The following is a 27,258-nucleotide window of genomic DNA, read 5'->3' on the forward strand; positions in this document are numbered from 1 at the left end:
CCATTCTCTCTGTACTTGGCCCTGCGTCCATGCTCTCTGTACTTGGCCCTCCTTCCATTCTCTCTGTACTTGGCCCTGCGCCCATTCTCTCTGTACTTGGCCCTGCGTCCATTCTCTCTGTACTTGGCCCTGCGCCCATTCTCTCGGTACTTGGCCCTGCGTCCATTCTCTCTGTACTTGGCCCTGCGTCCATTCTCTCTGTACTTGGCCCTGCGTCCATTCTCTCTGTACTTGGCCCTGCGTCCATTCTCTCTGTACTTGGCCCTCCTTCCATTCTCTCTGTATTTGGCCCTGCGCCCATTCTCTCTGTACTTGGCCCTGCGTCCATTCTCTCTGTACTTGGCCCTGCGCCCATTCTCTCTGTACTTGGCCCTGCGTCCATTCTCTCTGTACTTGGCCCTGCGCCCATTCTCTCTGTACTTGGCCCTGCGCCCATTCTCTCTGTACTTGGCCCTGCGTCCATTCTCTCTGTACTTGGCCCTGCGTCCATTCTCTCTGTATTTGGCCTAGCATCCATTCTCTCTGTACTTGGCCCTCCTTCCATTCTCTCTGTACTTGGCCCTGCGTCCATTCTCTCTGTACTTGGCCCTGCGTCCATTCTCTCTGTACTTGGCCCTCCTTCCATTCTCTCTGTACTTGGCCCTGCGTCCATTCTCTCTGTACTTGGCCCTGCGTCCATTCTCTCTGTACTTGGCCCTGCGTCCATTCTCTCTGTACTTGGCCCTGCGTCCATTCTCTCTGTACTTGGCCCTGTGTCCATTCTCTCTATACTTGGCGCTGCGTCCATTCTCTCTATACTTGGCCCTGCGTCCATTCTCTCTGTACTTGGCCCTCCTTCCATTCTCTCTATACTTGGCCCTGCGTCCATTCTCTCTGTACTTGGCCCTGCATCCATTCTCTCTGTATTTGGCCCTGCGTCCATTCTCTCTGTATTTGGCCCTGCGTCAATTTGTTCTGTACTTGGCGCAGGGACAAGTACAGAAAGAACTGATGCAGGGCCAAGTACAGAGAGAATGGTAGCAGGGTCAAGTACAGAGAGAATAGACGCAGGGCGCACTGGCCCTTTAAATCTCAGAGAGCCGGCGCGCACACGCCCTAGAGAGCGGGGCCACGCGTGCCGGGACTGAGCAGACAGAGGACGGAGTAGGAGAGGAGATTGGGATGCGACCCGCGGGCGTGCGCGTCCCGCTACGCGGATCGCATCCCCGCCGGTGACACTAGTGCAGCGCTCCCGGTCAGCGGGTCTGACCGGGGCGCTGCACAGAGACGAACGCCGCGAGCGCTCCGGGGAGGAGCGGGGACCCGGAGCGCTCGGCGTAACACAGGTGGTGTTATTGACATATTTAGTCAATCAGTATTGAAGGTAGTAAGAAGTTAAATTTATCCCAGACCACATAACAATTTGTCTAAAAGAGAAAAGATAGCTTTAGATAAGCTGAGTAAAAGAAGTGATGTCATCATAACTAAAAGTGACAAAGGTGGGTCGGTGGTCTTATGGTCCAAGAGGGACCATGATAATGAAGCTTATAATCAGTTAGGAAATGTAATGACTTATGAAAAGTTAGATAAAGACCCGACCAGTCAAATTATGTAGAAACTGAAATCTTTTTTACGTAGCTATGTGGAAAAGAGAATAAAACTGCCGAGAAACTATTACCGAGATACCCCAAAAAACCTACTTGGTATCTATAACCTAAGGTCCATAAATCGGTAAGCCAGCCCCTGGGACGACCCATCGTCTCGGGGATTGGCTCACCGACCCAATTTTTATCCAGCTACATTGATTGGATTGTTTCTCCTCTTCTGAAACATCCCATCGTATCTCAGAGATACGGATGATTTGATTACCGCTCTTAGCAATTTCCAATGGCAACCAGGGTTTGCTTTAGCTTCTATTGATGTTGAAAGCTTGTACACCCGCATCCCCCACGGTGCGGGTGTGCAGGCTACACGTGAATTATTAGAAAAAAATGGAAATTCAAGAGACACCATTGATTTTGTTTCGGATGCTCTGATTTTGTGCTTACAAACAATGCCTTTGTTTATAATAAGACCTGGTACAGACAGGTAAATGGGACTGCGATGGGGTCCCCAGCCTCATGCTCCTATGCAAACATTTTCTTGTCTGTACTAGAAAGCAATATAGTGTTTTCCACCAAAAATCCATTTATAGGCAAGATTGCATTGTTTCTGAGATTTGTAGATGATCTCTTCGTAATCTGGGAGGGTACTGAGCATGAATTCGATATGTTTGTTCAGTACCTGAATACTGTAATGACAATAGTGTGAATATGAGATTTACATCCCAGTTCGGTGGAGACAACCTCGAATTTCTAGATGTCCAAATTGATATTGAGGATAGCAATGTAGTGACATCTATTTTCCGTAAACCAATAGCCAAGAATTCCCTCCTGCACTTCCATTCATCCCATCCACCCAGTGTTAAATGCAGTATACCTTACAGTCAGTTATTGGGAATCAAAAGTGTAAATAATGATACATCTAGGTACATGAAACAGGCTGACGAGTTAGGTAGAAGATTGTCTCAGAGAGGTTACCCTATGGACATCATTAATAAAGCCAGATTGAAGGTGCATAGGATTCCTAGACAGGCTTTGTTAGAACCCAAACAGAATAAATTTGAAAATGAAGAAAGAATAGTTTTCTCCTTTGACAACACTCCACTTAACAGCATCGTTCGAAATGTGATACATAAGAATTGGTATATGTTACAGGGAGATGAAGATTTGGAGAAAGCTACCCATTTAAAACCAATTATTACTTATAAGAAAAACAAAACTATCGGAGATGTTGTTAAGAGTCAAAGGAGAAAATTGGAGGAAGATGAAAATGTTGGTGCATCTTGGTTAGGTGATTATAGACCAGTAGGTCATTGTTGTTGTGGTTCTTGTACGTTCTGCAAATTCAATTCTAAATGTAAAAGGATCAATCTTAACGGTTACATTGTAAATGTCAGACAATTCATTACGCGTCGCTCTACTCATGTTGTATATGCCCTTACCTGGACATGTAGCCGCTTCTACGTGGGCAGAACTAAGCGCCCTTTATTTCACCGTATCCGCGAGCATGTTCGCTCGCTGAGGACGGGGGTAGGAGCGACAAGATTCATCAAGCATATTAATGAATACCATTCTGGAGAGAATTTGCCTTCACTGCCTTAGAACGAGTTGGACATGCGCAGAACGGGATGGATAAAGAAGCTGTTCTGTGCAGGAAAGAGGCAAGGTGGACATTGTGGCTGGAAGCCATGGGACATGTAGGTCTTAATGATAAGACAGAATTGAAGGTACTGTTATAAGTATTCATATCTCTCTGCTACTTATGTTTTTAAGGGATGTTTTACTCTTTCACGTGATAATTGTTTTGTATATGTGATCACTATGGTAACCAAGGTCAGGGGTTATAAATACGTACCTGTGAACGTTTTGACGTCAGGACCAGTTGAAGCGTCAGAGCACCCGAAACGGTTCCGTTGTCCAGAATCACCCCTGCTTGTCTATCCGTTGTCTCCCTGCAGTGTCACCCGGTGAATAAAGTCGTTTGAAGCATCTCGGTGAGTGCCACGGTCTTCTTTCCTTCCCGTTGGAATATATTCAGACTTTGTCTTTTGGACCTGTGTTGCACCGCTCCTTTGTGGACTGTTCAGCCGGTGAAGGAATCAGCTGCGTTGATACTTGAGCCCTCAGGTGTGTCTGCAGTGCCGAGGTTGTCTTATGCTGTTCTATAGATATATATATATATGTGGTAATTAGCTGGCACAGTTAATTGAATTTGTGGGAGGGGTTGGGTACCTACATATCACCTGCAGCTTACGGCACAGAGTATCGGCTCCCGATCAGGCTACGCATCACCACTTCCGGTTCCGGCTCCCGTCGTCCAGGAAAGTCTCAGGGCAGGTAAGTGCGTAGCTCTGCTATGTTCCTAAGCTAGTTTTACTCCGGAAAAGGGGGCTTCACACCCGTACCAAGCTCCCTTGAGGCGGCCGCATGCAGGATCTCACTGTCAGCGACGGGCGGCTACACGTGCAGAGCGGCGTCTGCACGTGTACTTTGTTTACCCCACAGTCCGGAACTAGATGTCAAGAAGCCAGTGTGTACGTATCAGATGTGTCTCATATGCGGGTGCCGGTGCCGGGCTTAATTTTATGCTCACCACGTCCCCCGGGCTGTTGTTGGTTGCTAAAAAAAAAAAAAAAAAAAGGGGACTGATCAGCAGGTGCTCCGATCACGGCCGGCTCTGGCAGTTGGCGCGCCGACCCACTTCCTAGTGATCTCCATGGCAACAGCAGAGCGGCGTAGGGTGCGCTTCCTGCCAGTGCTGGTAGAGGGCTCCATAAGTTCTGAAGGGTACTGCGTGATGGGGTAGGAGAGGGGTCCTCACTCCCCCTTTCCTGTGTATGGAGGTCAGTACATGCATCCGAAAAAAAAAAAAAAAAAAGGGGGGGGGGGGGGGTTTCTTTATTAAATTAGTAGAGCAACCTTACAATCTAGCACAGGGGGGGGGGATAAATAGCTAGGTGCAGGAACGATTCTGGCGCATCTGCCCGCCTGTACTTCGCAATATCTTAGATAGGTGTGATAGTCATCATGTATTGTTAGCTTGATGCGTGTTTATGTCATGTTTCTTTAGACCCGGTTGACGGTTCTGGCGCTCCATTCCTTATCCCTTGGTTATACACTACCGTGGTAGGGGTTTTTGAAGTTTTTTTTTTTTTTTTCTCTCTCTCCTCTTTCCCTTTCGTTATTTTATTATGGTAATGTTGGTTCGGGCTTAGTATCTCATGCATGTGTTATGTCATTGTCATCTTAGGTTAGTTACCCTAGCGTTTTCCCTACAGCAAGTTGTCCTACAGCAAGCAGTGAGCCTTGAGTTATACTTCGGCTCAGTCACCGTGAGTAAAAAAAAAAATAAAAATCAATATAAACACATATATACACATATACATTTTGGCATTTAGACACCTTAAGGCACTATTGGCCGCACCTAGTAATCTGGCTCGCTTTTGATAAGTTATGTGTTAGTCACCTGTTCGTTCATGAGCACCTTTTAGGCAGATTGCTAGTCAATCCACGCGCCTTTCCATAGGTCTCTCTCTCGGTGTAATGGTGGAGCAGTTATTTGTTTTCCTTTCTTAGATCTGTCACAAGATGTGAGGCGGACTACCGGGTTAATCCTCGAGTCCTCAGTCTGCAGTTTTTATGTAACAGAAGGGTCACCGGTAGAGGTGGGTTGCCCGTCAACCCCGCGCCTCGTAGTCCGGCTTGCGATTCTTAAGTTATGAATTAGTCACCTGTCTCGTTCATGTGCACTTTTGAGGCAGATTGCTAGTCAATCCACGCGCCTCCTGTTGGTCTCTCTCGTGGTGTAAGCTTTGATAAGTTATGTGTTAGTCACCTGGTCGTTCATGAGCACCTTTTAGGCAGATTGCTAGTCAATCCACGCGCCTTTCCATAGGTCTCTCTCGCGGTGTAATGGTGGAGCAGTTATTTGTGTTCCTTTCTTAGATATGTCACAAGATGTGAGGCGGGTTACCGGGTTAATCCTCGAGTCCTCAGTCTACTGTTTTAGGTTCTTATGTAACAGAAGGGTTACCGGTAATGGTGGGTTGCCCGTCAACCCCGCGCCTCGTAGTCCGGCTTGCGATTCTTAAGTTATGAATTAGTCACCTGTCTCGTTCTTGTGCACTTTTGAGGCAGATTGCTAGTCAATCCACGCGCCTCCTGTCGGTCTCTCTCGTGGTGTAATTTAGTAGAGGTATACAGGTCACAGCCTGATAGCTATTATTCTTTGTTTTAGGAGATGTCGCATATTTCGGAGAATTTTGAAGAGGCAGCTGGTCCCCTGTCACCAGCGAGGTCCTCCGAGCAGGGGAGTGTCCAGTCTCTTAGGACCTGGACCATACCCAGAATTACGGCGGAATTACGTCGTCGAGGCATCCCCTTCCCGGCCACAGCCAGGAAGGCAGAGCTGTATAGGATTTTGTGTTCCCAGGGAACACCCGGCCCGCAGGATCAGGCAGAACGGGATCCCCCCTCCCTGGTGCAGATCCATGCCTTGCTTAATACGCTTTCCTCCTCCATGCATAAGTTGGAAGATAGACTAGCCAACCTCGAGGCTCGCCCTAGTCCAGGGGTCCCCGCAGCTACCCCCGAGGCAGCATCATCTCCCGCGGCTGGCGAGCCTTCTGAGGTTGCGGGGCCGTCCGGAGCTGCGTCCGGTCTAGCTCTGGTCGTCACGTCAGCACCAGGAACCCCGTCTCCGCTGCCGGGCTCCTCAGAAGCTGCCTCAGTACCTTTAGTTTCTACCCCATCAGCTGGGATCGCATGCCCAGGTACGTCATCGTCTCCCATCACGCTCATTCCCGCTCACTTCATCCCTGAGGCCATCAGGAGGGATATATTAGAAGGCAAGGACGTCAACCTGGCCTCCCTTCTGGTGGCCTCACAGGACGTCCTGGACAATAAAACATTTGCATGCGGCGAAGTGTCAGTGGTAGTAAAGGCCAGGGATCCCCGCCTTAACAGGAAGCTCAATATCCCAGAGTTCGTGCTGGCCTTTGGCCTATACAGAGATGTAATCTGCATTAATAGTCCCAACAGGAGGATGGAATTGGATCAATACCTGCATAAATTGGTGGATTTAGGATACAAATACGGCGGGTATACGTTTTACGATTACCACCGGTCTTTTTCCGCGAAAGCCGCAGCCACCTTATTCCAATTCCATCAGACTACTAATTGGGCCATACTGGACACTGAGCTTTTCTGCAGGCATTTTGCCGGCCTCAGAGCACCACTATGCACTATCTGTCAGTCATCCACGCATGCGACCAACTGGTGCTCCAGTGCTATAGCAACACCTTCAGGTTCTGAGCCCGTGCTACCACCCAAGCCTCAGTCAGGTCCTACTGTGGATAAGTTGGGCAGACCAGTGCATTATTTAGGCAGTGCTCAGATCTGCAATAACTACAATTTTTCGTCATGCCGTTTTAGTCAGTGTAGACTGTTACACATTTGCTGCACTTGTCATAGGGCCCACCCGAAAAGTCAATGCCCGAAAAAATCGGGACATGAAGCATGACTAGGCGGGGTGAACTCAGAAGTTCTCCGTGTCTATTTGTGTGATCATCCACGCCCGGATCTTGTTGATTTTTTGTGCAATGGTTTTATCGAGGGGTTCAGTACCGGGCTTGTATGTCTACCTCAAGAAACCTTTGAATGTCATAATTTACAGTCAGCTGCAAGTAACCCAGAGGTAGTGGCTGAGTTACTGAGGGACGAAGTTAGGAAGGGTTTTATCATCGGACCTTTTTCTAAAGCACCGTTTAACCAATGGAGGGTCAGTCCCATAGGAGTCGCCTGTGGGAAATTTTCTAATAAATTCAGATTAATTTATGACTTGTCTGCCCCACATTCTTCCACCGTTCCCAGCATAAATTCTTTAATTCCTTCGGAGGAGTTCACACTGAAATATACTTCAGTAGACATGACTATTCAACGTATCCTACTCCTTGGGCCGGGCGCTTGGCTTTCAAAAGCGGACATTTCCGACGCTTTCAAGTTGTTGCCAATTCGACCAGAACTATGGCAATGGCATGGCATAAAGTGGTTTGGACTATACTATTTTGCTACCAAGCTCACGTTTGGGTCAAAGAGCAGTCCTTGGTTATTTGACACGTTCGCAGCGGCACTCGAATGGATCCTGCAAAATCACTGGTCTTGCTCGAACGTGTTACACTACTTGGATGATTTTCTACTCCTTGAGAGCTCGAGCAGCCTGCCCAAGGATTTAGATACGCTTCTCGCAGTTTTCAGCAATTTAAACATTCCCGTGGCAGACAAGAAGGTGGAAGGTCCAGCCACAACTATTACATTCCTAGGCATTATTCTGGATTCAGTTAATCTGGAAGCTAGGTTACCAAGTGACAAACTGGATCGTATCCGGGCAACCATTCACGGAGTGATTCGTTCACCGGTCTCAAGTAGACGTCAGTTACAGAGTTTATTAGGCATGCTTAATTTTGCTATGCGAATCATACCTCAGGGCAGAGCGTTTGTTTCTAGGCTCCTGGCTCTTTTACCAACAGCTCCGGAGGCCGAGTCCCCGGTGGTCCTTGATCAAACAGCCAAAGCAGACCTTATTATGTGGGATCACTTCCTAGCCGAGTGGAATGGGGTGTCAATGTTCATTCCCAAAGCTTGTGAATACTCGCCTATAGTTATCACCGATGCAGCAGCTTCCACAGGTTTTGCTGCTATTTCAGCACCACACTGGTTCACAGCACCATGGCCAGCAGAGTGCCTAGCACTGCCAGAGTTTTCTACTACATCCGCCCTGTTCGAGATCATCCCCATCGTGGCCGCAGCTATTACCTGGGGTCACATGTGGCACGGGCAAACAGTAGTTTTCTACACGGACAACACAGCCACCCGGGATATTATTAACAAAGGGAGATCGAGGTCTCTCACCATCATGTCATTTCTTCGGAGATTAACGTTTACAGCCTTGATCAGGAAGTTTCATATAGAGTGTGTACATATTGAGGGGGCTAGGAATGTGGCTGCTGATGCGCTTTCACGTTTTAACTTCCAGGTATTTCGCGAAGCAATGCCGGAAGCGGACGAAACTCCAACTCCGGTTCCCGCCATCAGTTCTCTGACACTGGACTGAATAGTTTATACTTGGAGGCAGTAGGCCTCATCGGGCAGTCATTATCTCATAATACGGCCAGGTCATACAAATTAGCTTGGAGAGCATTTCAGAAATTTCAGGCCATCTACCCTAGTCAATCCCCCTTTGATATTCCATACATCCTGGCATTCGTGTCATTTTGCCACACATCACTAAAATTGTCACATAGTTCCATACGCCTGTATCTAGCAGGTGTACAGCATTACCGTTCATTATGTTTCCCTAGCCTTCCCTCCCTTTTTTGTGCTCATCCGGTCAAGGCTGCGTTGAAGGGTATTCTGAAGACACAAAAGCCTAGACCCCCTTCTAGGGTACCTTTGACTGCAGAGAATTTTCAAAGTTTCAGTGGCATACTAGACAGCGCCCCCTTTGGGGTGCCCTCTAGTTTGGTCATTAAAGCCGCCATGTACTTAGCGTATTATGGCTTCCTCAGACCAGGTGAGTTCACGAAAACCCAGTATAGTTCACATGTCCTGCTAGTCAAACATTTGTCACCATTAGGCACTGGTTTTGAGCTGATCTTAGAGCACTCCAAAACTCATCAGCTGAGTCCGGTGTCAATTAGGTTTTTCCCCACTGGTAATGCTTGGTGCCCGGTGAGAATTTTCAAAGAATTGTTGAGCCTGTTACAGGGTCACCCCAGCAACTCTCCTTTGCTACCGTTCCCGGTCCTACCTTTGTCATCAAAAGACTTCATCAGACATGTTCGCATTTTGGCCCGTACCATTGGCATTGACCCAGCTATAATTTCAGGACACTCCTTTAGGATGGGAGCAGCATCATCTGCCTCAAAACATGCTGTTCCGTCACATGTTATTAAAAAGTTAGGTCGTTGGAACTCCCCCTGTTTCCAAAGATATATACCCGACCCACAATCCGAGATGGCTAATGCTTTTAGTCATCTGGCTGATGTTTAACATATGCTTATCAGTAATAAAAAATCTATTTCCTACCAGTTTGTGTTTTGCCCCCTTCTTCATAGGCTACTTCAATCAGCCAACCAGGCACACCTCAGGCTTAGTTATTAAGGTAGGGGTCGCATTACTTAACCTGAACACGTTAAGTTAACCCGACCACAAGTGGTAATTAGCTGGCACAGTTAATTGAATTTGTGGGAGGGGTTGGGTACCTACATATCACCTGCAGCTTACGGCACAGAGTATCGGCTCCCGATCAGGCTACGCATCCCCACCCTCCCTCCCTTAATTTTAGATTTCCCCTCTTATTATTATCCCCTAGGGTAGCCCCCTTCTTCATAGGCTACTTCAATCAGCCAACCAGGCACACCTCAGGCTTAGTTATTAAGGTAGGGGTCGCATTACTTAACCTGAACACGTTAAGTTAACCCGACCACAAATATATATATATATATATATATATATATATAAAAATTAGGTCATGTCTACCAATTCTGTATATGTCTGTGTACTTTCCTGCACAGATGTGGGATGTTTACTTCTCCTTTCTCAAATATGGTCGACAGGGTTCTGTGCGTTCCGGGTACATGCACTGGATGGAGCCTTTGTGACGTGTTATGTCGCTGCGCCAATAACACTGCACTGTGTGTGATGATCAGGTGGATGCGCTCTTGCTAGAGCCGATAATTTTGGTGCCATCTACTATCTATCTTTATAGCGATCGGCCATCAGTTTATTGTTTGGGGTATTTATTTCCTCCTGTCCCCCCCTGCCTCACCGCTCCCGGAGGAAGCAGAGCGAATTGCGTTGGGGGATGAAGCGGGGGAACACGAGGGGTAATGTTTGGTGGTTACGTCTGTGACATGTATTTTAATATTAGATCTTCATGCGCTTTATTATGTAGATTAAATTCTATTTGCACAGATATTGCTATCGCGCTTTATGTGAGACATGCACATATGTCATCTATTATTATTATTATTATATGCATAACTAGCGTCTGAGGTTGAGCATAGTGCAATTATTATTATTATTATTTATGCATGATATATATGTATGTGTGTGTGTATATATATGTATACTAACTGAGTACCCGACGTTGCCCATTTTTCCTTCCTAATCCGTTGGGGAGGAAAATCAACAAAGGAGGAAGCTTTTAACCTCATTTCCCGTCCTTATATCCCAACCTTATATATTGTCCTCATATCCCGACCTCATATCCCGTCCTCATATCCCGTCCTCATATCCCGTCCTCCTTTCCCTTCCTCATATCCCGTCCTCATATCCCGTCCTCATATCCCGACCTCATATCCCGACCTCATATCCCGACCTCATATCCTGTCCTCATATCCTGTCCTCATATCCTGACCTCATATCCTGACCTCATATCCCATCCTCATATCCTGACCTCATATCCCGTCCTCATATCCCGTCCTCATATCCCGTCCTCCTATCCCAACCTCATATTTCGTCCTCATATCCCGTCCTCATATCCCGACCTCATATCCCGTCCTCATATCCAGTCCTCATATTCTGACCTCATATCCCGACCTCATATCCCGACCTCATATCCCCTCCTCATATCCCGTCCTCATATCCCCTCCTCATATCCCCTCCTCATATCCCGACCTCATATCCTGACCTCATATCCTGACCTCATATCCTGACCTCATATCCCGTCCCCATATCCCGTCCTCATATCCCCTCCTCATATCCCCTCCTCATATCCCGACCTCATATCCCGACCTCATATCCTGACCTCATATCCTGACCTCATATCCTGACCTCATATCCCGTCCCCATATCCCGACCTCATATCCCGTCCCTATCCTATATTTTTATTCGACATATAAGTAATATGCGTTTCAAGTATTGAAATATCTCCAGCCGTTTGGAAGTTATGCAGTAACATCATTTCCCATAGACTTGTATGGGACTTTAAACAAAAATCCCGACCCTTGCAAGTGGGAGTGGTTTAGGGTTAATTTTCCTATCCTATGTTTGTAGTTGACATATAAGTAACATGTGACCAAGTTTCGTGTAAATATCTTTAGGCGTTTGGAAGTGATGCTGGAACATACACACACACACATATACATTATATTTAAATGTATGCATATTTATAGTGTAATTAAAGACATCCATTGTGGTGTGTATTTCTATATAGATATTTATATATACATATATATAACTTGGTGTACGTAGTTTCTAGTCATCATTCAGGCTCCTCCGCTGCTGTTTTAATATTGTTCTATATTTATTGCAGGCAGGGCTTTGTAGGTGTATATACATATATACAGCCATAAATGGCAGCTGGAGGTCAGGACAGACGGCAGACCATGTGGTCAGGTAAGACGGTCCCTGAAAGGGTAAGAGAATTTTGGTACCGGCTGAAGTAAGGAACAGTAAGGTCGGGTTCACACTGCGGAATTTCTAAGTGGAATTCTGTTTTAATATTCCGCTCGGAAATTCCGGTGCTGCAGAACCCCATTGCTGTCACTGTCACGTAGTGCAGTATTTTCGGGGCATTACAGTACATGACAGCATTATATACTTATTGCATCACTACACGTCAGCATTATTTAAAGAGTACCTCTCATGATCTTGATAAATGTTATAATCCTCCCAGGTCACTGCCCCCCATCATGATAAACCACCCCCGGCCTATATTTTTATTATTATTTAGTTTTCTTCCTTGATATTGTTCTGTATTTTCTGCTCAGTCTCAGTCAGATTCACAGACTGGGAAGGGACGTTCCCCAGCAGGCGTGACATCATCTGAAGCCATACAGGGGAGATCTTCCTCCCTCACTCTGCTACACACAGCCCAGAGCAGTTCAGTGTGAGATGAGCTATGATTGGCTAAGGCTGCACACCCCCTACTCAGCATTCTAGACTGCATTTCCTGATTTTGGACTTCAGACAGACCAGCAGGAGTCCAAAGTCTGTGCAAGAGATGGGGGGGGGGGGGTTTGGGGAAACGTGCTCTGGACAAGTAGGGAGACACCTAGTGGCAGCTTTTTTTAAACACAAATAAAACATAGAAAACTTTGTTTATTTATTTTTAGAAACAAAGTTCATTAGAAAGATTTTTTTATTTACTGAGAGTGCCCATTTCAGTATGGAATTATTTAAGTCCCAGTATGGTGGTATTATTTCAGCACTATATGGCTGTATTATAATTTTGTGTGTGTGTGTGATTGACAGTGAGTGTGTCCAGAGGGCAGTGTTTCCCAATCAGGGTGCCTCCAGCTGTGGCAAAACTACAACTCCCACCATGCCATAGATCAGTGGTCTCCAACCTGCGGACCTCCAGATGTTGCAAAACTACAACTCCCAGCATGCCCGGACAGCCAACGGCTGTCCGGGCATGCTGGGAGTTGTAGTTTTGCAACATCTGGAGGTCCGCAGGTTGAAGACCACTGCCATAGATGTTATCATCACGCAGCTTTTCAATTATACTTCAAACGCGGGTGACTATGTGTATTATAAATGTTTTGTTTTACCGAATCCGGTGACGTCACCAATCACATTCTGTAGGTCAAGTCTGTTCGTCATAGGATTAAAGTGCCAGTAGACGTCAGACATCACCGGGGATAGTCACATCACCCGCTCCCCTGGGCTTGGCCCTCCAATCATAATACATCATTTACCCCGGGGGCCCCTATTACTGTATGTCAGATATATAAATAGTCATTACGCTGACTCCAGTCCAGTAACATTGTAACAATTTTATTTGTTTATTTTTTTAATGACAATTTTTTCTACAAACAGTGCCACCCCCGTCCTCAGGATGTGTGCAGTATTACAAATTGGCTCCATTGACTTCAATGAAAGCGAGCTGCAATACCACACATAACCTGAGGACAGGGGTGGCGCTGTTTTTGAAAGAAATCAGCTCTAACTGTCTCCTCAATGTCAAATGTATACACTATCCACTCTTATTCCCAAATCATTAGTCATTCAGGATCCCAGGAAAGGCTAGCGGCAAACTGCGCGAAGGCTTGAAATAGTAGTCATGTTGGTTAAAGGGGTACTCCGGTGAATTTATTATTTTATTTTTTTTAATCAACTTGTGCCAGAAAGTTAAACAGATTTGTAAATGACTTCTATTAAAAAAATATTTACCCTTCCAGTACTTATTAGCAGCTGTATGCTACAGACGAAATTATTTTCTTTTTGAATTTTGAATCTTTTCTTTTTTGTCTTGTCCACAGTGCTCTCTGCTGACACCTAATGCTGTATCAGGAACTGTCCAGAGCAGCATAGGTTTTGCAATGGGGATTTTCTCCTGCTCTGGACCGTTCCTGATACGGGCGTCAGGTGTCAGCAGAGAGCACTGTGGACAAGACAAAAAAGAAATTCAAAAAGAAAAGAATTTCCTCTGTGGCATACAGCTGCTAAAAAGTACTGGAAGGGTAAATTATATTATTATTATTTTTTTTTTATAGAAGTAATTTACAAATTTGTTTAACTTTCTGGCACCAGTTGATTTACAAAAATTTGTTTTTCCACCGAAGTACTCCTTTAAGACCCGGTAGAGATGGATAACACTAAGGAACGGATGAGCGGTATTTTTTATTACTCGGCAGGCGACAAATAGAGATCTTCAGACTCTAATAAGCCAATAAAGATGCGTTCACACCTCGTTATTGCTATTAATAAACCATTTACGTTACATAGGAAAAAAACGTATATATACTAATGGATGCCAAAAATGGATGCTGCTGTATGACACGCGGCACAATCTGCCTCCCATTGAGTTACATTCGGAAAAAAAACGGATCGTAACTTATGCTTTTTTGGGGGAGGTAGGAAAGGGCATACACCAGAGTTTCCCAACCAGGGTGCCTCCAGCTGTTGTGAAACTAAAACTCACAGCATGCCAGGACAGCCAAAAAATGTAATCAGCTATGTGTTAGGCTGCATGCACACCACGTTTTTGCTATACAGTTCCCGTATACGGTTTCAAGTTAAACATTGTACGGAACCGTTTAAAAAAACGTATGCATTGACTTAAAGGGGTACTTCGGTGAAAATTTTTTTTTTAAATCAACTGGTGCCAGAAAGTTAAACAGATTTGTAAATTACTTCTATTAAAAAATCTTAATCCTTCCTGTACTCATTAGCTGCTGAATACTACAGCGGAAATTCTTTTCTTTTTGGAACACAGAGCTCTCTGCTGACATCATGACCACAGTGCTCTCTGCTGACATCTCTGTCCATTTTAGGAACTGTCCAGAACAGCATATGTTTGCTATGGGGATTTCCTTTTATCCTGGACAGTTCCTAAAAATGGACAGAGATGTCAGTAGAGAGCACTGTGCTCGTGAATCAGCAGAGAGCTCTGTGTTTCAAATGGAAAAGAATTTCCACTGTAGTATTCAGCAGCTAATAAGTACAGGAAGGATTAAGATTTTTTTAATAGAAGTAATTTACAAATCTGTTTAACTTCTGGCACCAGATGGTTTAAAAAAAAAAAAAAAAAAAGTTTTTCACCGGAGTACCCCTTTAACATTGTAAGCCATATGTCAAACGCATCATCCGATTTAGCCCGTTTTGCATCTTATACGATTTTGTACGTTTTTTCAAACTTTATTCAAAATGGAATGAAAAGGGAAAAACTTATAAGTTTTTTCTTAAAAGACGGATGCAACCGGACATAATTTTTCAAACCATATACGGATTAAAATTTGTACACAAGTTTTGATGCAGTTTAGTCCGGTTTCGAGGAATCCGTTTTTCATCAAAAACCTGATACGGGAACTGTATTGAAAAAACGTTGCATGCATGCAGCCTTAAAGGGGTTATCCAGGAAAAATCTTTTTATATATATATATAAATCAACTGGCTCCGGAAAGTTAAACAGATTTGTAAATTACTTCTATTAAAAAATCTTAATCCTTTCAGTACTTATGAGCTTCTGAAGTTAAGGTTGTTCTTTTCTGTCTAAGTGCTCTCTGATGACACGTGTCTCGGGAACCGCCCAGTTTAGAAGAGGTTTGCTATGGGGATTTGCTTCTAAACTGGGCGGTTCCCAAGACAGGTGTCATCAGAGAGCACTTAGACAGAAAAGAACAACCTTAACTTCAGAAGCTCATAAGTACTGAAAGGATTAAGATTTTTTAATAGAAGTAATTTACAAATCTGTTTATCTTTCTGGAGACAGTTGATATATATATATATATATATATATATATATATATATATAAAAAGTTTTTTCCTGGATAACCCCTTTAATGAACACCAGCGTTTGCTAACCAGGGTGCCTCCAGCTGTTGCAAAACTACAACTCCCAGCATGCACCAGACAGCCACCAGCCCAACAGCCAGGATACCCGGACAGCCAAAAACGTAGTCAACTATGTTGGCTGTCCGGGCATGCTAGTAGTTGTAGTTTCGCAACAGCTGGAGGCTCCCTGGTTGGCAAACGCTGGCATACACTAAAGCATAGTGGACTACGTTTTTACATACAGCATCATTGGCGCCATCGCATCTGGTGATTGTCAATTCAAATTTTTACTTTTTATGAAAGATCGCAGGTTACACTAGACTGCGCCATTGAACACAATGTTAGGGTACGGCCTCACGCTGCGGAAATATTGACGATTATCCGCAGTGGAAAACGTGCAGGGATTCCTTGGCAGCAAATTAAAGGGGTACTCCAACGGAAAACTTTTTTTTTTTCTTTTTTTTTAAATCAACTGGTGCCTGAAAATTATACAGATTTGTACATTACTTCTATTAAAAAATCTTAATCCTTCCAGTACTTATTAGCTGCTGAATACTACAGAGGAAATTCTTTTTTTTTTTTTTTTGGAACACAGAGCTCTCTGCTGACATCACGAGCACAGTGCTCTCTGCTGACACCTCTGTCCATTTTAAGAACTGTCCAGTGTAGGAGAAAATCCCCATAGAAAACCTTTTCTGCTCTGGACAGTTCCTAAAATGGACAGAGATGTCAGCAGAGAGCACCAATCACAGCTCAGCTTTCATTTTACCAAAGCATTATAAGGAATGAAAGCTGCGCTGTGATTGGGTGTTATGGGCAGAACCAGACAGACACCTTTGGATTCCAGCAGATTGATAAACCTGCACCGAGGCAAATCCTGTCCGATCATGCTCACAAATCACGTGCACAGAAGTTCTGACATGTTATTACAGTCGCCATAAATCCTTAAAGCGGTACTCCGCTGGAAAAAATTTTTTCTTTAAAGGGGTTATCCAGGAAAAAACTTTTTTTTTTTTTTTTTAATATATATCAACTGGCTCCAGAAAGTTAAACAGATTTGTAAATTACTTCTATTAAAAAATCTTAATCCTTTCGGTACTTATGAGCTTCTGAAGTTAAGGTTGTTCTTTTCTGTTGACACGTGTCTGGGGAAACGCCCAGTTTAGAAGCAAATCTCCATAGCAAACCTCTTCTAAACTGGGCGGTTCCCGAGACAGGTGTCATCAGAGAGGACTTAGACAGAAAAGAACAACCTTAACTTCAGAAGCTCATAAGTACTGAAAGGATTAAGATTTTTTTTAATAGAAGTTATTTACAAATCTGCTTGATAAATATAAAAAAGTTTTTTCCTGGAATACCCCTTTAAATCAACTGTTGCCAGAAAGTTAAACAGATTTGTAAATTATTTCTATTAAAAAAAAAATCTTAATCCTTCCAGTACTTATCAGCTGCTGTATGCTACCGAGGAAGTTCTTTTCTTTTTGAATTTCCTTTCTGTCTAACCACAGTGCTCTCTGCTGACACCTCTGTCCATGTCAGGAACTGTCCAGAGTAGGATCAAATCCACATAGGAAACCTTTCCTGCTCCGGACAGTTCCTGACATGGACAGAGGTGTCAGCAGAGAGCACTGTGTTCAGACAGAAAGTAAATTCAAAAAGAAAAGAACTTCCTCTGTAGTATACAGCAGCTGATAAGTACTGGAAGGATTAAGATTTTTTTTTATAGAAATAATTTACAAATCTGTTTAACTTTCTGGCAACAGTTGATTTAAAGGGGTATTCCAGGAAAAAAAACTTTTTTTTATATATCAACTGGCTCCAGAAAGTCAAACAGATTTGTAAATTACTTCTATTAAAAAAATCTTAATCCTTTCAGTACTTATGAGCTTCTAAAGTTAAGGTTGTTCTTTTCTGTAATGGAAGGATAAAGATTTTTTTTTAATAGAAGTAATTTAGAAATCTGTTTAACTTTCTGGCCCCTGTTGAAAGTGTTTTGCAGTGGAGTACCCCTTTAACGCTAAGGGTCTATACACGCGGTGGAATTTCCGCCAGCAGAAATCCGCTTGCGGAATTCCGCCTCAAATGAAAGCCCAGTACACCTCTATGGGATCCCGCACTCCCGTTGACACTTCGGAATTTCCGCAAGCGGAAATTCCGAAGTGTCAACGGGAGTGCGGGATCCCATAGAAGTGTACTGGGATTTCATCTGAGGCGGAATTCCGCCGTGTGAATAGACCCTAAGGCCCATTCACACTGCAGAATTTCCGCGGCCGGAAATTCTGCATCGACAATTCAACATTTCCGCGTTCCCAAGCCCCAGGGGCACGCTGAAGTAATCCTGCTCTACAGGTCCTCATTCACTATACATTATCCTCCTTCTGAATTGGCGCAGTAGACAGAAGCATGATAATGAATATTCATAAGCCAGGCCAGACGCCTCCACCATACCTGCTAATTAGCATGAAACGAATAACGGATGATCAGCGGCAGGGACAGAACTGATTGTCATCGGTGTCACAATAGATCAGTGCAGGTGAAAATGATGACAGATTAACCATATAACAAACAATTCTACAGCTGTCTAGACTTTATCTAAGATTCTTCATATTATTCAAGATTTCTGCTTGCTGTCAGTGAATAAGAACAAACTACAAGCCTGTTTATACCAAGTCCTGCTATCAGCTGAGAAGTAGATACACTTTTATCCAGTGTAGACAATGCTCTGTGAGCTAAACAGCCTGGACTCCAGACTGATACATTGGACGTACACTACATCACTGATCCTGAGTTATATCCTGTATTATACTCCAGAGCTGTACTCACTATTCTGCTGGTGAGGTCACTGTGTACATACATTACATTACTTATCCTGTACTGATCCTGAGTTATATCCTGTAATATACTCCAGAGCTGTACTCACTATTCTGCTGGTGAGGTCACTGTGTACATACATTACATTACTTATCCTGTACTGATCCTGAGTTATATCCCGTATTATACTCCAGAGCTGTACTCACTATTCTGCTGGTGGAGTCACTGTGTACATACATTACATTACTCATCCTGTACTGATCCTGAGTTATATCCTGTATTATACTCCAGAGCTGTACTCACTATTCTGCTGGTGAGGTCACTGTGTACATACATTACATTACTTATCCTGTACTGATCCTGAGTTATATCCTGTATTATACTCCAGAGCTGTACTCACTATTCTGCTGGTGAGGTCACTGTGTACATACATTACATTACTTATCCTGTACTGACCCTGAGTTATATCCTGTATTATACTCCAGAGCTGTACTCACTATTCTGCTGGTGAGGTCACTGTGTACATACATTACATTACTTATCCTGTACTGATCCTGAGTTATATCCTGTATTATACCCCAGAGCTGTACTCACTATTCTGCTGGTGAGGTCACTGTGTACATACATTACATTACTTATCCTGTACTGATCCGGAGTTATATCCTGTATTATACTCCAGAGCTGTACTCACTATTCTGCTGGTGAGGTCACTGTGTACATACATTACATTACTTATCCTGTACTGATCCTGAGTTATATCCTGTATTAGTTTGGTCACTGCAGAGTGGGCTTTTATTAGTCCAAATGCACTTAAAGGGGTACTCCGTTGGAATTTTTTTTATATTTTTTTAAATCAACTGGTGCCAGAAAGTTAAACAGATTTGTAAATTACTTCTATTGAAAAATATTTACCCTTCCAGTACTTTTAAGCAGCTGTATGCTACAGAGAAAATTCTTTTCTTTTTGAATTTCTTTTTTGTCTTGTCCACAGTGCTCTCTGCTGACACCTCTGTCCATGTCAGGAACTGTCCAGAGCAGCATAGGTTCGCTATGGGGATTTTCTCCTGCTCTGGACAGTTCCTGATACGGGCATCAGGTGTCAGCAGAGAGCACTGTGGACAAGAGAAAAAAGAAATTCAAAAAGAAAAGAATTTCCTCTTTAATATACAGCTGCTAAAAAGTACTGGAAGGATTAAGATTTTTTAATAGAAGTGATTTACAAATCTGTTTAATTTTCTGGCACCAGTTGATTTAAAAAAAAAATAATTTAAAAAAAAGTTCCACCGGAGTACCCCTTTAAATGTTGTGACACTGTATGACGAGACAGATCCTGACCCTGTTCAGTGCTGGACTGGCGAGAAATTCCAGCTGCAGTGTTGAAACAATGACCCATGGAGATTCTCGGCATTACCCTGTCCTCTCTTACATTTGTCTTCTTGGGGGACGTGAATGAGTTTATGTTGTAAAGATACAATAGTCTAGAGATCACAGACTGGGAATGACCAACTTCTCTTGCTATGGCTGATAGCGTCGCTCATTCGGCCTTCATCTGGACAACCTGCTGATGGAGGGTTTTAGTCACACAGGAACGGCACACCAGTTATTAGGCTGACAGCTAACTAGGGTGTGTCAGATCATTAAAGGGGTACTCTGCACCTAGACATCTTATCCTCTATCCAAAGGATAGGGGATAAGATGTCTGATCGTGGGGGCCCCGCCTCTGGGGACCCACGCAATCTCCCTACTGCACCCGGCGTTCGTTTAGAGCAGGGGTCTCAAACGCCCGGCCTGAGGAACGAAAGTTTGTGTCCCGCACCAGGGATGTGTAATTTGTATTGCCCGACGCCCGGGACATGCAGTTCCAGGAGACGGGCAGGTAACTTCTTCAGGCATTTAGCCCTGCTTCGGGCAAGCAGCGCTAAATGCTGGAAGGCTTCACTTACCCCGCCCTCCTCCTCCCGGTCTCCGGTTGGCCGGCCGGCCCGAATCTGATGAGGGACATCGCGCATGTGATGTCCCTCCGCAGACCCGCACAGGAGGACATCAGTAACATCACTCGTCAGGCCGCCGCCGGAGAGGAGAAGCGCAGCGCAGGACAGGTAAGTGTGTCTGTGTGTGTGAGAGTCAGGGCCGGGGCGACAACGACGACAATGCTACCTAATGTGGGAAATCTGCTTCTACCTAATGTGGGGAACCTGCTACTACCTAATGTGGGGAACCTGCTACTACCTAATATGGGGAACCTGCTACTACCTAATGGCGGGAGCCTGCTACTACCTAATGCGGGGAACCTGCCACTACCTAATGTGGGGAACCTGCTACTATCTGATGTGGGGAACCTGCCACTACCTAATGCGGGGAACCTGCCACTACCTAATGCGGGGAACCTGCCACTACCTAATGCGGGGAACCTGCCACTACCTAATGCGGGGAACCTGCCACTACCTAATGTGGGGAACCTGCCACTACCTAATGTGGGGAACCTGCCACTACCTAACGTGGGGAACCGGCTGCCACCTAACGTGGGGAAACTGCTACCACCTAACGTGGGGAACATGCTTCTACCTAATGTGGGGAACCTGCTACTACCTAATGTGGGGAACCTGCTACTACCTAATGTGGGGAACCTGCTTCTACCTAATGTGGGGAACCTGCCACTACCTAATGTGGGGAACCTGCCACTACCTAACGTGGGGAACCTGCCGCTACCTAACGTGAGGAACCGGCTGCCACCTAACGTGGGGAACATGCTTCTACCTAACGTGGGGAACCTGCTTCTACCTAATGTGGGGAACCTGCTTCTACCTAACGTGGGGAACCTGCCACTACCTAATGTGGGGAACCTGCCACTACCTAACGTGGGGAACCTGCCGCTACCTAACGTGAGGAACCGGCTACTACCTAACGTGGGGAAACTGCTACCACCTAACGTGGGGAAACTGCTACCACCTAACGTGGGGAACCTGGTTTTACCTAACGTGGGTAACCTGCTACTACCTAACGTGGGGAACCTGCTACTACCTAACGTGGGGAACCTGCTACTACCTAATGTGGGGAACCTGCTTCTACCTGATGTGGGGAACCTGCTACTATCTGATGTGGGGAACCTGCTACTACCTAATGTGGGGAACCTGCTTCTACCTAATGTGGGTAACCTGATACTATCTAATGTGGGGAACCTGCTTCTACCTAATGTGGGGAACCTGCTACTATCTGATGTGGGAAACCTTCTACTACCAAATGTGGGGAACCTGCTTCTACCTAATGTGGGGAACCTGCTTCTACCTTATGTGGGGAACCTGCTTCTACCTTATGTGGGGAACCTGCTACTATCTGATGTGGGGAACCTGCTACTACCTAATGTGGGGAACCTGCTTCTACCTAAAGTGGGGAACCTGCTACCATCTGATGTGGGGAACCTGCTTCTACCTAATGTGGGGAACCTGCTTCTACCTAATGTGGGGAACCTGCTACTATCTGATGTGGGGAACCTGCTTCTACCTAATGTGGGGAACCTGCTACTATCTAATGTGGGGAACCTGCTACTATCTGATGTGGAGAACCTGCTACTTCCTAATGTGGGGAACCTGCTTCTACCTAATGTGGGGAACCTGCTACTATCTGATGTGGGGAACCTGCTACTACCTAATGTGGGGAACCTGCTTCTACCTAATGTGGGGAACCTGCTACTATCTGATGTGGGGAACCTGCTACTATCTGATGTGGGGAACCTGCTACTATCTAATGTGGGGAACCTGCTTCTACCAAATGCGGGGAACCTGCTACTATCTAATGTGGGGAACCTGCTTCTACCTACCTAATGCGGGGAACCTGCTTCTACCTACCTAATGTGGGGAAACTGCTACTACCTACCTAATGTGGGGAACCTGCTGCCTACCTAATGTGGGGAACCCCCAGAAGTAGCACCCCCATCATCCGTCAGCTCATGCTATTATCACACGGGGGTAGGGGGGGTGGGGGGTTGCTGTTGGATGATGAGGGGTGCATGATGTGGCATTATATGTAAGGGACGCATGCGGCCCAGCCTAACCCAGCTTCTACCTCCAGTGGCCCCCAGATAATTTGAGTTTGAGACCCCTGGTTTAGAGCATCGGGTGCAGCATCGGCGGGTTGTGACATCACGGTCACGCCCCCTGAATGCAAGTCTATGGGAGGGTTGTGACGGACCCATCTGTGCACCGGATGTGTGGAGTGCCGCAGCCAAGATCCCAGAGGTCCCCAGCGCCGGGACCCTTGTGATCAGACATCTTATCCTCTCTCCTTTGGATAGGGGATAAGATGTCTAGGGGCGGAGTACTCCTTTAAGGAAATTAGCATCAGTTGCCAGAATAACACCAATAACTTGCAGGTATCTAAAAAAGTGTTCTCTAATTTTAACCTCTTAAGGACGCAGCGGAGACCCCCTTACCTTGCTCCGTCGTGTTCGATTGGTGTTTGATTGCTCCAAGCCTGAGCTACAGGCTTGAGCAATCAACCCCCTATTACGCTCATCCATGCAAAGCTATGGCTTTGCAGTGATCAGTGTAAAAGATCAGTGTGTGCAGTGTTATAGGCCCCTATGGGAGCTATAACACTGCAAAAAAAAAGTGAAAAAAAAAGTTAATAAAGATCATTCAACCCCTTTCCTAATAATAGTTTGAATCACCCCCCTTTTACCATAAAAAAAACCTGTGTAAATAAAAATATGTTTTATCGCCATGTGCGTAAATGTCCAAACTGTAAAAATATATAGTTAATTAAACCGCATGGTCAATGGCGTAAACGTAAAAAAATTCCAAAGTCCAAAATAGCTAATTTTTGGTCACTTTTTATATCATAAAAAAATTTATAAAAAGCAATCAAAAAGTCCGATCAATGCAAAAATGGTACCAATAAAAACTTCAGTACACGGCGCAAAAAAATTAGCCCTCATATCGGCCAGTACAAGGAAAAATAATAAAGTTATAGGGGTCAGAAGATGAGAATTTTTAACATATACATTTTCCTGCATGTAGTTATGATATTTTTCAGAAGTGCGACAAAATCCAACCTATATAAGTAGGGGATCATTTTAACCGTATGGACCTACAGAATAAAGAGAAGGTGTCATTTTTACCGAAAAATGTACTGCGTAGAAACGGAAGCCCCCAAAAGTTACAAAATGAAATTTTTTCTTCAATTTTGTCGCACAATGAATTTTTTTTTCCGTTTCGCCATAGATTTTTTTGTAAAATGACTGATGTCACTGCAAAGTAGAATTGGTGGCGCAAAAAATAAGCATCATGTGGAATTTTATGTGCAAAATTGAGAGCGTTATGATTTTTAGGAGGTGATGAGGAAAAAATGAAACTAACAAAAACGAAAAAACGCTGAGTCCTTAAGGGGTTAATCAGTGTTCTTTTCAATTATCTCATTTGCATTTTTATTCTATAGTTATTAGAATAAATACAGTTTATGAGATAAGCTTAAGATACTGCTATTTTACTCATGTTGGGATATATTCACATAGGACTACACTATGACCTTGACGTTTTGTGTTTATCCTGTATTAATATTTGCACTTAGTGTTATGTATGACATTAATAATTCTCGTGTTATTTCCTTTCAGATGGATTATGTAATGCAGAAATAACCATTTTACATATTAAGTGACGCAGGAGGAGAACTTTTCGCCTGGGGCCAACGATCGGGGACTTCCTGTTGACATCAGCTGCTGTTCCATAAATTAGAACTTGAATTATTTTTACAGTCTGAGCTGCGGGTGGGGGTGGGGAGGCGTTTAGAATCTTACACACTAAATCTGGTCCTCAATAGAACAAAAGTTTACAGGACTGCAGTAAGTACCTGTCATATACTTTCTGCCACTTTTCCCACATGTTCTGTTTATCCAGAATCTGTCCATAATTGTAGGAATTGAACCGATAGTCCAGCACTGGAGCACCTCGGAGGCGGGCCTGTGGGCGTCCCAAAAGAATAAATGCTTTCTTCTGTATCCTTAAGCAGTCCATCAGGCTCCTTAAAGAAACACTGCAGGCAAAAAAGGGGAACATTTTTATAAATAGTACAGAGGCCTGCGGGGGCAGAGCATGATAGTCAATATCACCAAAGAAATTATCTGTTATGCCCCGCCCCTGAGGTTCCATGGCAGACAGAACACAGTGGTTTTGTCGCTGCCTTATCCCCGCGTTACATTTTATATCGCATAGATGAAACGGCATTGTGCAAAAACTTTAATAGCGTCAGGCAGACAATCACCTACAGTTGAAATATTCTCTTAAATATTTTTATTTACTGCAGCCGATCCGCCATGTCTAAACTGGGCCTTATTAAAGTGGTACAGTGTAGCCCAGAAATCGAACGCGTTATAGGTCTTCAAACTGAGGTCCTCCAGATGTTGCATAACCTCTGTCCATTTTAGGAAATGTCCAGAGCAGGAGAGGTTTGCTGTGGGGATTTTCTCCTACTATGAAAAGTTCTTAAAATGGACAGAGGTGTCAGCAGAGAGCACTGTGGTCAGACTGAAAGGAAATTAAAAAAGAAAAGAATATAGCAGCTGATAAGTACTGGAAGGATTAAGATTTTTAAATAGAAGTCATTTACAAATCTGTTTAACTTTTCCGCACCATTTGATTTAAAAAATAAAAAAAAATTCCAGTAGAGTACCCTTTTAACCCCTTGCCGCAAAATGCCGTTTCTAAACGGTGCTGCTGCATGGCAGGGTTATGAAGCGAGCTCAGGAGCTGAGCTTGCATCGCATCAGACCCGCATGCCATTCCGGCAGATGTCCTGAATTAACTCTTTAGATGCAGCGATCAAAGTTGATTGCCGCGTCTAAAGTGAAAGCTTTCCGGCAGCTCAGTCGGGCTGATCGGGACCACCAGTGTCCCGATCAGCTAGAACGCACGAGGAGGGTCCCTTACCTACCTCCTCCATGTTCAATCACCGAATGACTGCTCTGTGCCTGAGATCCAGGCAGGAGCAGCCAAGCGGCGATAACACTGATCAATGCTATGCTATGGCAATGCATTGATCAGTGCCTGCAATCTGTATAATGCATGTTATAGTGCTATAACATTGCAAAAAAAAAAAAATATTTAAAAAAAGTAAATAAAGATGATTTAACCCCTTCCCTAATAAAAGTTCGAATCACTCCCCTTTTCCCAATTAAAAAAAAAAAAAAAAAGACTGTGTAAAAGTAAAAAATAAACATATGTGGTATTGTCGTGTGCGTTCAAAGTCCAAAATAGCGTATTTTTGGTAACTTTTTCTACCATAAAAAATGAATAAAAAGCGATCAAAAAGTCTGATCAAAAAAAAATTGTACCAATAAACACTTCAACTCATGATGCAAAAAATTTGCCCTCATACCGCCCCATATGCGGAAAAATAATAAAGTTATAGGGGTCAGAAGATGACAATTTTAAACGTATAAATTTTCCTGCATGTAGTTATGATTTTTTCCAGAAGTGCGACAAAATCAAACCTATATAAGTAGGAGATCATTTTAATCGTATGGACCTAAAGAATAAAGAGAAGGTGTCGTTTTTACCGAAAAATGTACTGTGTAGAAACGGAAGCCCCCAAAAGTTATAAAAATGCAGTTTTTCCTCAATTTTGTCGCACAATGATTTTTTTTCAGTTTTGCCGTGGATTTTGGGGTAAAGTAGAATTGGTGGCGCAAAAAATAAGCCATGATATGAATTTTTAGGTGCAAAATCTAAAGGGTTATAATTTTTAAAAGGTAAGGAGGAAAAAACAAAAGTGTACGAACGGAAAAACACTGTCCTTAAGGGGTTAATGCATTCTCCTCCGTATTAGACAATCTGTCCCATAAACCAGCTATGACTCTATATAACCCAATATAACCCTACATAACCTTTTATAGTGTTATCAGTCCATAATCCCTTGTTAATTGTAGAGTTAGATCTGCACCATTGCAGAAGAGGAATGATCGGCAAGGTGCCACCCCGGCTCCATTGTTTACACATTCTATATAGCCATGTGGACAGAGTCTATACAGTGGGGATCAAAAGTTTGGGCACCCCAGGTAAAAATTTGTATTAATGAGCATAAAGAAGCCAAGGATGATGGAAAAATCTCCAAAAGGCATCAAATTACAGATTAGACATTCTTATAATATGTCAACAAAAGTTACATTTTATTTCCATCATTTAAACTTTAAAAATAACAGAAAACAAAAAAATGGCATCTGCAAAAGTTTGTGCACCCTGCAGAGTTAATATCTTGCACTGCCCCCTTTGCAAAACTGAGACCTGCCAGTGTCATGGATTGTTCTCAATCATCATCTGGGAAGACCACGTGATGTCAATCTCAAAGGTTTTAAATGCCCAGACTCATCTGACCTTGCCCCAACAATCAGCACCATGGGTTCTTCTAAGCAGTTGTCTAGAAATCTGAAACTGAAAATAGTTGACGCTCACAAAGCTGGAGAAGGTTATAAGAAGATAGCAAAACATTTTCAGATGTCAATATCCTCTGTTCGGAATGTAATTAAGAAATGGCAGTCATCAGGAACAGTGGAAGTTAAAGCAAGATCTGGAAGACCAAGAAAAATATCAGACAGAAC

At 44.1% G+C, this 27,258-nt stretch overlaps 1 protein-coding gene across 1 annotated transcript in view; it reads left to right on the forward strand.

Moving 5' to 3' along the window:
- The window catches only part of DCLRE1A (DNA cross-link repair 1A), a 132,982-nt gene extending 106,359 nt beyond the window's left edge, over positions 1-26,623 (forward strand). Inside the window, exon 10 of the mRNA XM_056528984.1 lies at positions 24,280-26,623. Within this exon, the coding sequence (XP_056384959.1) occupies positions 24,280-24,323 (44 nt within the window). The 3' untranslated portion in view covers positions 24,324-26,623. The remainder of the gene's footprint in view (positions 1-24,279) is intronic.
- The last annotated feature ends 635 nt before the right edge of the window (positions 26,624-27,258 follow it).

Source organism: Hyla sarda, chromosome 7 (assembly GCF_029499605.1).
Source record: "Hyla sarda isolate aHylSar1 chromosome 7, aHylSar1.hap1, whole genome shotgun sequence".
Taxonomy (NCBI): domain Eukaryota; kingdom Metazoa; phylum Chordata; class Amphibia; order Anura; family Hylidae; genus Hyla; species Hyla sarda.